Source organism: Bactrocera oleae, chromosome 5, assembly GCF_042242935.1.
Source record: "Bactrocera oleae isolate idBacOlea1 chromosome 5, idBacOlea1, whole genome shotgun sequence".
Classification (NCBI taxonomy): Eukaryota; Metazoa; Arthropoda; class Insecta; order Diptera; family Tephritidae; genus Bactrocera; species Bactrocera oleae.
In genome coordinates, this window is record NC_091539.1 from 33,431,155 (window position 1) to 33,444,111 (window position 12,957).

The following is a 12,957-nucleotide window of genomic DNA, read 5'->3' on the forward strand; positions in this document are numbered from 1 at the left end:
TGTATATTTATTTTGTTTTTCTTGGCCAAATCAAAATGAATAATTTAGTTGTTATGCATTGTTATTGATTTAAAATCTCGCCATATTGACTTGCAAATAGCATATTTTCAAAGCTAAACTAATACAGGAAAGATGGAAGTAAGCATAATATATGCGTTTATACAAATATTTGCAGTTCTCCTTTACTGCTGCGCTCTGCACTTAAATTATGACTAAAGCCAGCAATATTTACATTCTCTCATTCCCTTATATTTACAACCCAACTACCAACATTTTTACGTGGTCAAAGCAAAAACGAAAAATGTAGAAACACATAAATGTATTATATATGGGAGTGTATGTGTGTGGCACATAAATACACGCATATTTTTATGGTAGATATATTGGTCTGCCGCAGATAAAAGGGAACGTGTCACGAAACACTTGCTCGTTGAGATAACAGACAAGCTACAGAGTTGTGCTGTGGGAAAATAGTCGGAAATTGCTATTGAACACTTGTTCGCCGGCACCTGGCTTTTGCTGTGGCTCTTGCACACCTGTGTATTATATGTTGCTCTGTTTACTTTAAGTTGTTTTTATATTTTTACAAGTCCGCAATTTTTCAACATTTCATTGCCGCAAAGTCGTACAAATTGTGCACACACATACACACACTCGCACACTTTTGCTGACAGCAACTGTATTTTGTGTATTCTCACTCTCTTTATCTCTCTTCCGACGCACACATCTTCTAGTTTCCCCAGATATACACACGAATCTTGCTGACAACAATGAACAAACGACAACCAAAGGAACAACAGCAACCACAACAACAACAATTCAAGCAAGTACATTGCGTACGATGAAAATGCTAGAAGCAATGGGTTTTATTGACGCCAACAGGTACAATGTCAACGATAAGAACAACAACAATACCAACGACAACAACAACAACAATAATAATCTTAACAACTACCATTCAAATATGTTGATTGGCAACAGCAACAGGAACAGTAAAGACAGCAACAAAATGTACATTAGTGCACCGAGCACCCAGGAACTGTGGAGTCAGCAATTGCAGCAGTTAGCGGATAGAGCGACGCCGGAGGCGGAGTTGGAGCAGGAACTGGAACAAGAACTGGAGGAACATATGGTTTCAACGCCTCAATCGATGACAATAATGGTCGAAAAACACACAACAAGCCCAGCAGCAGCAACCACCACAACAACAACAATAATACCAAAAACAATAAGAACAATAAAACCAAAACCAACAACCATAGCAAAAAAAACGTTAAGCGTCAGCACGGCAACAACGTTAGCCGCAAGTAAACCGACTTGGACCACAATTACAATAGCAACCAGAGCAATCACAACGCGACATAGTGGCAGCACAATAAAGTTGCCGCCTGACAACACGGCCAATATAAATGTCAGCGGCATAAATGCGAAAGGCACAATGATATATAAGCAACAGCTTCAAAGGCAACACGAACAGCAAAAGCACCATTGGCAGCATGAAAGGCAGCAACGGCAACAACAACAGCAACACGCACAGGCACAGGTTGTTAATGCTGGCAATAGAAGAGCAGACAAACCGCAAAAGTACATTGGCAATACTTTGCTAGGCGACAGCGGCAGCACGCAGGCATCTACAGCAATGGTTGTGGCAATGCCTGAGAGGCGTGGCGGTGGGTTGGCGAATGTGACAGCTACAGCACAAACGCAAATAGCAATCAACAGTAATAGCAACAGCAACAGCTATAGCAGCGGCATTGTTGATGGCATTTCAACGCCAATAACTGCAACAACAACAAGAATAACAGTAGAAGATACAATAATAATAACGCCAACACCAGCAACAACAACAACCACAATAACAGCACAAAGCAAGCAATTTAAGTCAGCGCGTATTTTATACGATTACAAAGCAACCGACGCCAATGTCGACTTGAAGCGCACGACGGAAACGGATGCACGAACGATTGTGGCAAGGCACGAGGAAATGGAAGTGGTTCGTCAATATCAACACAAATTCTCCAGCTCATACTTAGATGCCGATGGCAACAAAGACCACGGCAACACGCACAGTTTTGCGGCTCTCGTACAATTGTCGGCAAAGCAGCAACAACAACAGCAAAGGCAGCAGCAGCGCAGTCGCTGGGTGCGTCAAACGGAGGAGGAGCCGATAGACAAATGCCGAAAGTTTAATGAGGGTGATGCGGCGAAAAATGAATTCTACAGTCCCGATTATCCGAACGATTACCCAAAGAACATCAGCTGTACACGCGTGATTATAGGTGAGTCGTGAGTCGAGAGTTGAATGTTGCATGTGGCATGTTAACAATTACGCATACATAACTCATACGCCCTGGGCGCCAAGGCATTGCGTAAACGTTGTATCGTTCGTACATAAAACACACATGCATACATAATTGACAAAGCACACGCCACACACCTGCCGTTACAATGAACGCGCGAACATGAAAGCGAAAGCTACATGTATATATGTATATATACAAGTATGTGTGTATACGCATGTCACGTTTAAATCTGTATAAATCCCATTTTTTATTCATGCAATGTTGTTTGTAGCCACGTGTGAGGGTTAGGGTTCCTGATAAAGGTTCGCTGAATTGGCAATATATTTTTATTTGAAACTTTTAAATTTTTTCATGGTACAGTTATCCCGGGGGTTCAATATGTTAAACATTGTCCCAGCCTTAAATGGTAACATTTACTTGCAACTCAGAAATTGTCAATTTTTTTTAAAAGGCATTCTATTTAGTATAAAAATATAAAAAATATATTTTTACAGAATTTTATATATCTTTCATAATAATCGGCAATTTATTTGGGATTTCCTTCATCCCGTTGCCAATATCCAAGAGGATCCCCAAAAAAAGGTGCCTGGTGGCGAGGTAATATTTTCTTAGCTCAAATCCAAAAACACAAATAAAATAAGGGAAGAAGGACTAGTATAAATTTTGTTTTTCCCCTTCAGAATGGCGTAAAAAAATGAAATTATTGTCAAAATCTTATTCATTAAGTAAATTTTTGTGTCTACGGTTCAGCCGTTTCGGAGGAATTTTCCTCACCGACTTTGAATAAAGCGTTCCGTGAAAACCGCGTTTAAACTTTTGGGAGGTGATTACAGTAGAAAATTCTTACACATACACACATATCTCCAAAACTATTTTCATGCAAAACAATAAATTAAAATTCATAAGTGGATATAACCACTTAAGCAATATATGAACAAAGTGATTATAAGAATTACCAAAGTTACCACGGTCATTAGTTATTTACTTACCAAAAATTTATGTTTTTCAGTTTTCAAAATTTGAAAAAAAAAATACTTCATACCTACAGCAAGGAGAAGCCTTGTATCCACACAATACAACATACTATGTTAGCACCATATTTTTCTGGGTACTGTAGTATAACTTGCTAGTTTGCAACTCAAACACTGTAAGATTTTGTTAAAAATGTCCCAACTCTGCTGAAAGCTTTTGACTGCACACACCCACTAGGAAAGTCTCGCCAAACTTCTTATTTTGTAATAATGAAATTATTCTGTCGATTAAGTGGATATATTAAGTCCACTATTCATATAACATTAACAAATGTTGATACTATCGGATCACCAGGGTTTGAGGACCACACACTCCACACATTTCACGTTATTTTGCATTATTAAATTTTGAGTATATGAATCTACACAGCGAATACTCTGGTCTTCTTTAGCCGCAATAAACTCTATAGCCACGCATTTCATTCCTTAATTGCAGTTTGCTCAGCACTAAGACGTAAAAGTTTTCAGGAACACTGTTCCTTTACTTCAACCCTCAAAACTAGCTATACTTTTAGGACTTTCTTTTTTTTTGCTCATTTTAAAGTGAGACTAGGCTGAATTTCTAACCCAGTGCGCCGTGGTAGCCTGCTCTGCGTCTACGTCAGGGTCGACAAGGAATATACCGGTAATATTTTGCTATAACTTGAGGAATTAATTGGAAATATAATATTTGTAGCAGAAACTTTCGACTGGAACCACGTGAACGATTTTTTCAATAGATACGTAATATAAATTTTATACTGAAACTGAAAACTCAAAAAAAATTTTAAATAACTCGTTAAAGTGATCTTTTCTATCAACAATTTGCACGGTTATAAATTTTAGAATCCTTTCAACTGACTCTTTATTATGAACCCTTGAAAGGTATTCGAGAACTTCGCGATATTTATCATCTATAGAGAAAATTCAAAAATCGTCGAAAAAATATTAAAATTTAAAAATCGGATCTTATTATCAACTCAGTGAACAACGTGATTTTCTATGTTATGGGAAACCCCTTCAAAATTCCGTCCCACAAAATACAAATATTTTACATCTTAACACTCTAGTAATACAAATTAACCAACATTTATTCAGTCGGAACTCTTAACTTTCCAATCGAACCCTTGTGAGTCCCCACCTGTTGCTATACACACGGGTATAGTTATGTACACGTAAGCTTTTACGCTGCTGGCGTTTACATCCACCGATTGGTTGCTACATTTTGTATCACTTTATCTTATTATGTATGTTTTTTTTCTGACGTTTTATTTTTCATCTTTACTTTGGCTCCTGCAGCGCCGCCAGGACAGATAATCCGTTTAGATTTTCGTAATTCATTCCACATTGAAGCGAAAGAGGAATGCAAATTTGATGTTCTCGAGGTAAGAGCACTCAATTATATGGCTCATTTGCTTGTATAAAGTGTTAAAATATAGTGTAAATACTCGTGCTTTATATTTATTCTCAACTATATATGTATGTATGCTTCATTTCCTTTATGTGTGTATGTATAGATACGTGATGGCCAGTACGGCTTCTCGAACCTGCTTGGCAAATTTTGTGGCACTGATTTTCCACCGGAAATCACATCGAAGGAACGTTACCTTTGGTTGCATTTTCAATCGGATGAGAGTATCGAGTATTCAGGGTTTACTGCTGTTTATGAATTTATGGATCGAAGTAAAGAAGGTGAGTTGATAATAACGAAGTTAAAAGAGTTAAAGATATTACTTGCAGTACTTAGCATAATATTTACACCCTATGTATTAAGTTTGCCACGAAATTTTGTAACACTCAGAAACAAACGCCGAGCACCCTATAAAATATATATATATAAATGAGTAGCATGACAGGGCAAGCTTGTCTGTTTGTCTTTCTGTATATGCGTGAACTAGTCGCTCAGTTTTTGAGATATCGATCAAACATTTTTCATCCGCTAGTTTTCACTTAGAAACTGCTCATTTGTCGTCGATATCAAATATTATATATCATATACATAGTTGCCATACAAACTGAACAATCGCATTAAAGTGCCTGTATAGAAAGCTTTTTCATTTGACGATATATCTTCAAGAAATTTTGCATGGATTATTGCCCAAGGCAACGGTATATCCGCGCAAATTTTTTAGATCGGACCACTATATCATATAGCTGTCATACCGAACAAAATCAAATTTTTGTATCGAGAATGTTTACATTTGTTTTTACGTTTTCTCTTGTTTTTCATAATACCTCGTGTATTATAATATATTTATTTTAATTATTATCAATTATATAATATAATATATATTTGTGTGCATTAAAGTGTTTTTTCCTTGTACTTGTAATTGTATTAATTGCGTGTCCACCAACAGCGCCCACCACCGATCTGAACTGCACAATCGAAAAGTCGGGTTTCGAGGATTACGTCAACTCCACCGATGTGCCCGAAGACATCCGTGATACTGTAATCAAAAATCGAGTACCGTTAGATTGCATTTGGCGCATACAGGTGCAGGAGAACTGGAAGGTTGGCCTCACCAAACCAAGCATTACAATTTGATTAAAATTAATTTCTCATTTTCTTTCCCTCCTCCGACTCTTTTTTCTTTTCTGGAATTTGCAGATACAAATGAAATTCGTGGATTTCCGTTTGATCAAACCGAATGACTGTGATGCGAATTTCTTGGACATCTTTCCCGAACAAACCATCATGCCTCTTAGGTGAGTAAGTATTAGGCAAATGGAAGCGTTTAACGCGCGTGACCGTGATTGTGTGTGCGTTAGCAACATTTTACTGCCGCTCTCGCTCAATTTGATTGTGGCCACAAAATCATGTCAAACTTCATTTAACATGCAAACACAGAAGCAGCATAAAAATCATACATACATATGTGGGTGTATATATGTATGTGAATGTGCTTGTGTGCAGATAAATGCATGCTTTCAATCATCAGTGTCACTTTTACTATAAAATTACAGCGCATGATGATGAATGTGTGGGTGAATATGTGTATGTGCTTGCGTCGCCTTTCACTTTAATCATTCAGTGTGACCAATCAAATACAACAACAAATGTTGCATATATGTAACTACATGCTTTATATAGCGTCAAACATTTGTGTTGTTTTTTTTATTTTTTGTCTTGCTTTTTTTAGCAATTTCCTCATTTTTTACTTGTAGAAAAAAAAACTTTTGCGGTTCTGCAGGTGAAGGCATCACATCCGATTCGAATACGCTGAATATTCGTTTCTTTGCCGAGCCAGCGGCCATCAATTCAACATTTTCCATTTTATTTACGGCTTTTCGAGATAAAGGATCTGGTAAGTGGTGATTAAAAACATAACAAAAAAATATCTATAAAAAATAAATAATGTGTAATAAAATAATACAAACATTCACAAAAAAAATTAAATAAAAAACGAAATTACTAATATTCAACTAATTAAATAACTAAAATATTAAATAAAACATGTAAGCCAGTTCTAAGTTCGGGTGTAGCCGAACATTTTATACTCTAGCAACTTGCAAAGATCAAAGCCCGGGAAATTACTTCAGGTGTTGGCAAAATTTAATATTAAAGGAAGTATTAATCCGATTAATCCCATTTTTAACACAAAAACATAGTATTATCGAGAGTTTCCTGATTGACCGATATTTTCGGTAAAAAGTCAACTATCGGCACTGGGGTTCACATATTCAGTACCTAAGGGCGTGAACAGTTTTGGTTCAATTTAGACAATTTTTGGTCATAAAACGTCTTATTCAAGCAAAGTATTACCCCGATACAATCATTGTTGTTTAATTTGCATAACGGAAAGTGAAAGAAGAAGAGTGAATTAAAAATGGAGTTGTATGGGAAATAGGTTGTAAAAGTGGTTGTAATCCGATTTCGCCCATTTTCGCACTATAACCTAGAAATATGAGAAAAATAATACGTACCGAATTGGGTTGAAATCGGTTAAGCAGATCCCAAGATATGAGGTTTCACCTTAATCAGCCGGATTTCAACTCGTCTCTTCATCCTTCTCATTTATATATAACCCTATATCTAACTCGATTAGTTTTAGGTGATACAAACAACCGTTAGGTGAACAAAACTATTATTCTCTGTAGCAGCAGGTTGCGAGTGTATCAAAATTTAATTTTGATCGTTTTGTATGGCAGTTATAACGTATTGTGGTCCGATATCTGCGGTTCCGATAAATAAACAGATTTTTAGCTAGAAAAGGAGAGGCAAAATTTAAGACCGATATCTCAAAAACTGAGGGACTAATTTGCTTATATATATTTAACAAAATAACTTTACGAAATTTGGCAAAGATTATTACTCAGTGCAACACTACAAATTGTTCACATTTGACATTCAAACCAACCGATCATAACCTAGATAAAGAGCTTTATAAAGATATTTTTCCTTATTAAGTGACCTGAAGGGTGTAGCTATCATGCAAACCTTTGACCAGTTACGTTTTCTGCTTTAGTTATACATACAAGATATATAACTATTAATATAGGGAATTCACCTGTGAAGGGCATTATGGCTTGGGTGCAGCCAAAGTTAATGCTTTTTGGTATTTATGGTAGGTTGTAATCAATCGATAAAAATATGAGCTTAGCTCCAAAATTTTGATAGCGTCGCATGACAAAAAAAAAATTGCTAGCCGGTGGTATTATTTTTCCTTTTTTTTTAGATATTATATTTGATATTACATAATTTTCTTCCATATTTTCACCTAATTCGATTTACTTTTGTTGTTATTAACTTTTTCTTGTTGTTGTACTAGGGGGTTGCACTGAAGAAGAATACGATTGTGAGGATGCCACATGCATTGACCTCAAACTCAAGTGTAATTCACGTGACAACTGTAAATTTCGTTGGGACGAGGATAATTGTAATGTAAGTGATTTTTATCAATTTTTCTCGCTTTCATGCTAGTAGTTCAATATTCGAGTACACAACTAGTCTCAAAAGCACACACATAATATATACATATATATAATATAATGCCCGTTATTTCAAAAATTGATTTTGTTTTTCCCCCAAAAATAATTATCCAACATAAACAAGCTCTTTACTTTCAATTCAAAGCGTGCTTATATAATTTTGATTTTCCAATATGTTTAACATGTGATTTTTTAATCTTTGGTCTGCATAAAAAAATCAACTTGGGAAATAATGCACACCCTAAGTATACATATATATTTTACTAGTATATGTACAAGTATATATATCCATATACACGTTAAAGTCGTACGTGCTTCCTTATGATGACAGCAATTGCAGCGGGAATTGGTCAAGTTTAGCTTTAAATGGAATCGAATGAACTATCAAGTGACTGAAATGGTAAACGAACAATGAAGCTATCAACCTGTCAAAGTTGTAAAGTGCACATGTTGTTATTGTGAACTGCACTTAATGGTATATATTTTTAATATTAATGCAGCTGTCGAAATGACAAATTGACAATACATAAGTATAAGTTGGAGGAGAATACTATGATATACATATGTATATATGTTTGGAGGAAAACTTAAAGCATTTCACTAGAAATCTAAAGTATGGAAGTTTGTCGCTGATAAGTTATATTCCCAAAAGTTCAATATAAAGTTAGAAAGAAATATTTGAAATTACATACGCTTCGACTGAAATAGTGTTTAGCTACTAAAATTTTATAAAACTTGAAGAAACAACTCGTTCACCTTGCTATTCCTAACTATAGAGAGAGTAAAACCTCTTTAATCATTGTATGAAGGTTAGACGAAATTTTGAATAAGTTTTACTTCGGAAGATTTCGAGCTTTTCTCAATGTTATTTTATTCATTACAAAGTCGAAAAAGCTAATGGGCGTTAAATGGAGTGAAGGCGTGGTTGTGAAATATAAAATAATTTATTTCTTAAAAGAGATGGATCCTTTTAGTAATTCAAGAAAATTCTGTAAAACACATTTAGTTAAACATTAAAGCCTAAAGTTATTTAAAAACACCGACAAGAGCTTTTTCGCTTATTTAAAAGCATGTTGGAGTATGATTTGTCGGGCATGGAACTACAAGTTTCTTGATCAACTCTATCATTACATTTTGTATTATGTTTCTCCAACATTTCTCTAACTGAGAATGTATTAGAGGTCTGTGAGGATTTTGGAACATTTCTTTCCAATCTTTACCTCCTCTGGAAGTCATTAGTGAGCACTGCTAGGTCAAATAAAAAGATAGTTGAATTTATATCAGATAATCGCATTTCACTTAAGTTACATCGGATAAAAGCTTTGCGACTGCCAAAAACTACATTTCCACGCACTTTAATTTTTATTATCAACTTCAAAAACGGGCCCCTAAGCCAATACAAGCATGCCACCACTGGCCTTCAGTGCCTTCAGGGAATTTTGAGTTTTTTGGTTTAGCTAATTTTTGGAGCGCCATCCGCTAGATTGTTTGACAGTTTCGTTATTATATTAATAAGGGCACGTCTCGTCACCTGTAATAATAAACGTAGGATTCTTTGCTACGTTATCATGCATTTCCTTTCCGACCTCTACTCGAAATCGTTTTTGCAAAAGATTCAGGTAGCCGTGATTCGATTGGAAACACAAAATATTAGGCAAAACCGTTGTTCAGTTTTTTTCCATAATGGTAAAAATCATTAAACATACTTTTCGCGTCGTGAGCAAACAGCAGACAAACACATTAGTTGACATTGAGATCAAACACACAAACATAAAAAAGCTTGTACCAATATAAGACATTTTTTTATCGATTCGACTTGCGCGCGCAGTTTATAGGGACTACTGGGTCAAATTTCATCAGATAATATTATATAGTATTAATATATGTCACATATATATGCATATATTGTATAAAATTCTTATAAGTAAGTTTATTTTACTTAACTTAACTTTATCTTTCGTATACAATTTTTAATATTTTCTTTTTATTTTTAATAATAGAAAGAAACCTCGGAAGGATCTGAGCATATTTACATTATCATGGTTGTCTTCGGTCTAATCTTGGGTGGTATGATTTTGACATTCCTCGTGAACTGCATACGCAAGATAATGCATGATCAGAAAATCATACGGGTAAGTGCAAGAAAATAATATAAACACACATATACAGGGTGCACCATCTTTTATGTTGGTTTGAAAACGTTAAATAACTTTGAAAAAAGAGAACGTTTTTCGGTATAAATCTATTGACCCCAGCAAAATTATGCTGTATTTTGTTAATAATTTTTCGGAGGATCTTGTTATATCACTTTGATTTCTAGCCGAATATTTGCTTTAATTATTTAATAGTCCGAAGATTACTGGTGTGATCTTAATCAAGAAGTAAGGGAAATGAAATCTGGATATCTGGGTGACCTGTCAATGTCACCTCTTTTCGTCAGCAGTTGTTTGGGAATTTTTATTACCAAAACTAATCTGTGTGACAAGACACATTATTTTGTTGAGACCTGAACAGTCAAAGCCGTTTTAATTTACACAGTAAAATTTTTGAATACAAAAATTAACTATTTTTCGAGTTACACGTGATCTCCGACGGCGTTAAAAACTGGTTCTCCACCACTGTAATAATTCCGGCCTTCTCCGTGGATGAACCCAAACCAAAAAAAATTTTCACTAGTAGATGTTGTATACGCAATGACGTTAAACGGTCGCAAACAAATTAAAAATTTATCGAGGGTAGGTCATTGTATGCAGAACTATATACAGAATATGCAGAACAAAATTGTTAGTGTTAGAATCATTTCTGTCCGAGTAATCACTGCAGCAAGTTTAAAAAATACTCTTTCGACAAAAACGCGTCTAAAGATAATCTGATTAAGCTGATTGAGCTAAACGATATGCGCTAAAAAGTAGTAAAAACTTTCGAAATATAAAAAATCGATTATTGAAATATTTCACACCAAGAGTTCTAAATTATACATATTTCTGGGTATACCAGCATAAAAGTTGGCGCACCCGGTATTCGCATTTTTGTACGTGAATTGTAAACGCTTAACAATCATACATTAGAGCAATGAAATCGATACATAAATAAGTGAAATTAGCATTAAATAAATGAAATAAAACTAATCGCAACAGTGTTGCCAACTCACCAAACACACCATGCATACGCTAGTAGCAAATTTAGTGTAGAAAATAATTACGAAATTCTAGTATGTAACATACTTTGCAGTAGTTAAGCAATACTTAGTAAGATAAATTGTAAATAAGACGATGTAAACAGTTTTGCATGGATTTATGTACCGATTTTGAACTATGTGAGTTTGAAAACTAATTTTCTTTTACACTTTTTAAAACATTATTTGCACGTTTGTTTCACCGTAGCTTATAAAAAGATAAAAAAAATTAACTATTCTACTAAAAATTAGATAAAAGAAAATTAAATTTGGAAATTCTGAACTTCGCATTTGCTGAACTTTATACTAAAGAGTTTTCGTATCGAACAAACATTCCAGAAATACCAACACACATAGACCAACACACACACACACACCCAACTATATACACACATATCCATAAATATCTCTTTCAACAAATTTTGGTGTTGGAAATTTATGACGGTCCATTATCAACGTTTTGCATTTTTTTAAAAGTGCCGTTAGCCATTGAAATACAATTTTATAAAAGTATATAAAAAATAGCGTTTGCACCCTTGCTGTTTACAGCACTCGCATTTGCGCGGAAAAAGGCTGCTGGCACTTAAATAGTTATCTTTTTTTTTGGTGCAAAAGCCTTCACCATTATTTTTTTAGGCATTTATATATTGAGTGTACTAAAATACATACACATAACTACAAAAATGAATGTATTTATAGTAAGGCAAAACACTCTAAGCTTCTTACAAGCATACAATTTGCAGCCATCAGTGGGGAATATCACACACACATACATACATACAAACACATACATCTTTCATACATTCATTTAGCATTGAATAGAATAACCCTTAAAAGCATTGACCTTGGAAATTGCGAAATTTATGTTATTATTATATATGATATATTCTACGCCACAAGCCACACATGCTCTCACAGTTCGGGAACTTAAAATAAATTTATTTCTTATTTATAGAAGTGGCAACACGAGTGTGTTTTCTTAATTCAATATTTGCAATATAAATTTATTCTCAATTCAATAGGAGAGTAATTAACCTAAGTGATATTGCTGTAAATTTGTATGTATGTGATGAAACATAATATACATAATTGTTTGCTCGTTTCGCTACCGCCCACGCGTTTTCGTCACATATAAGACCGAGTGTGCTCAATTGCCTACTCAATTAATACTATAATGTAAGAGTGAGTCCATATCAGGGTTGCGAGTTTTTCAATTCAAAAGCTTGGATCAAAAATTAAATTTAAACCCTATATTGGGATTAAAAATTAGATTTTCATTTTTAATCCCGATTTTGGGATTCATTTTTTAATCCAAGAAGTTTGGAATTAAAAATTTAAAATTTAAAATATTATTTTTTGATTTGAATGAACGCGAAAAACTGTTAATTCTAAAGCAAATAATTGTTTTAATTCTTAATAATATGCTTAACATTACAATTATGCCTTCACGTGGGACAAAACTTCATATTAACAAGAAAGAAGGGCTAAGTTCGGATGTAACCGAACATTTTATACTCTCGCAAAGTCAAATAGTATACTC

General features: G+C 34.5%; 1 protein-coding gene across 4 annotated transcripts in view; it reads left to right on the top strand.

Moving 5' to 3' along the window:
- The window catches only part of Neto (Neuropilin and tolloid-like), a 60,131-nt gene that overhangs the window by 33,044 nt on the left and 14,130 nt on the right, over positions 1 to 12,957 (top strand). For all 4 annotated transcript variants that reach the window (XM_036371768.2, XM_070109430.1, XM_036371767.2 and 1 more), the window contains exons 3-10: positions 735 to 2,279; positions 4,613 to 4,698; positions 4,831 to 5,005; positions 5,671 to 5,825; positions 5,922 to 6,019; positions 6,479 to 6,618; positions 8,083 to 8,195; positions 10,243 to 10,374. In XM_036371768.2, coding sequence (XP_036227661.2) covers positions 735 to 2,279; positions 4,613 to 4,698; positions 4,831 to 5,005; positions 5,671 to 5,825; positions 5,922 to 6,019; positions 6,479 to 6,618; positions 8,083 to 8,195; positions 10,243 to 10,374 — 2,444 coding nt within the window. The remainder of the gene's footprint in view (positions 1 to 734; positions 2,280 to 4,612; positions 4,699 to 4,830; positions 5,006 to 5,670; positions 5,826 to 5,921; positions 6,020 to 6,478; positions 6,619 to 8,082; positions 8,196 to 10,242; positions 10,375 to 12,957) is intronic.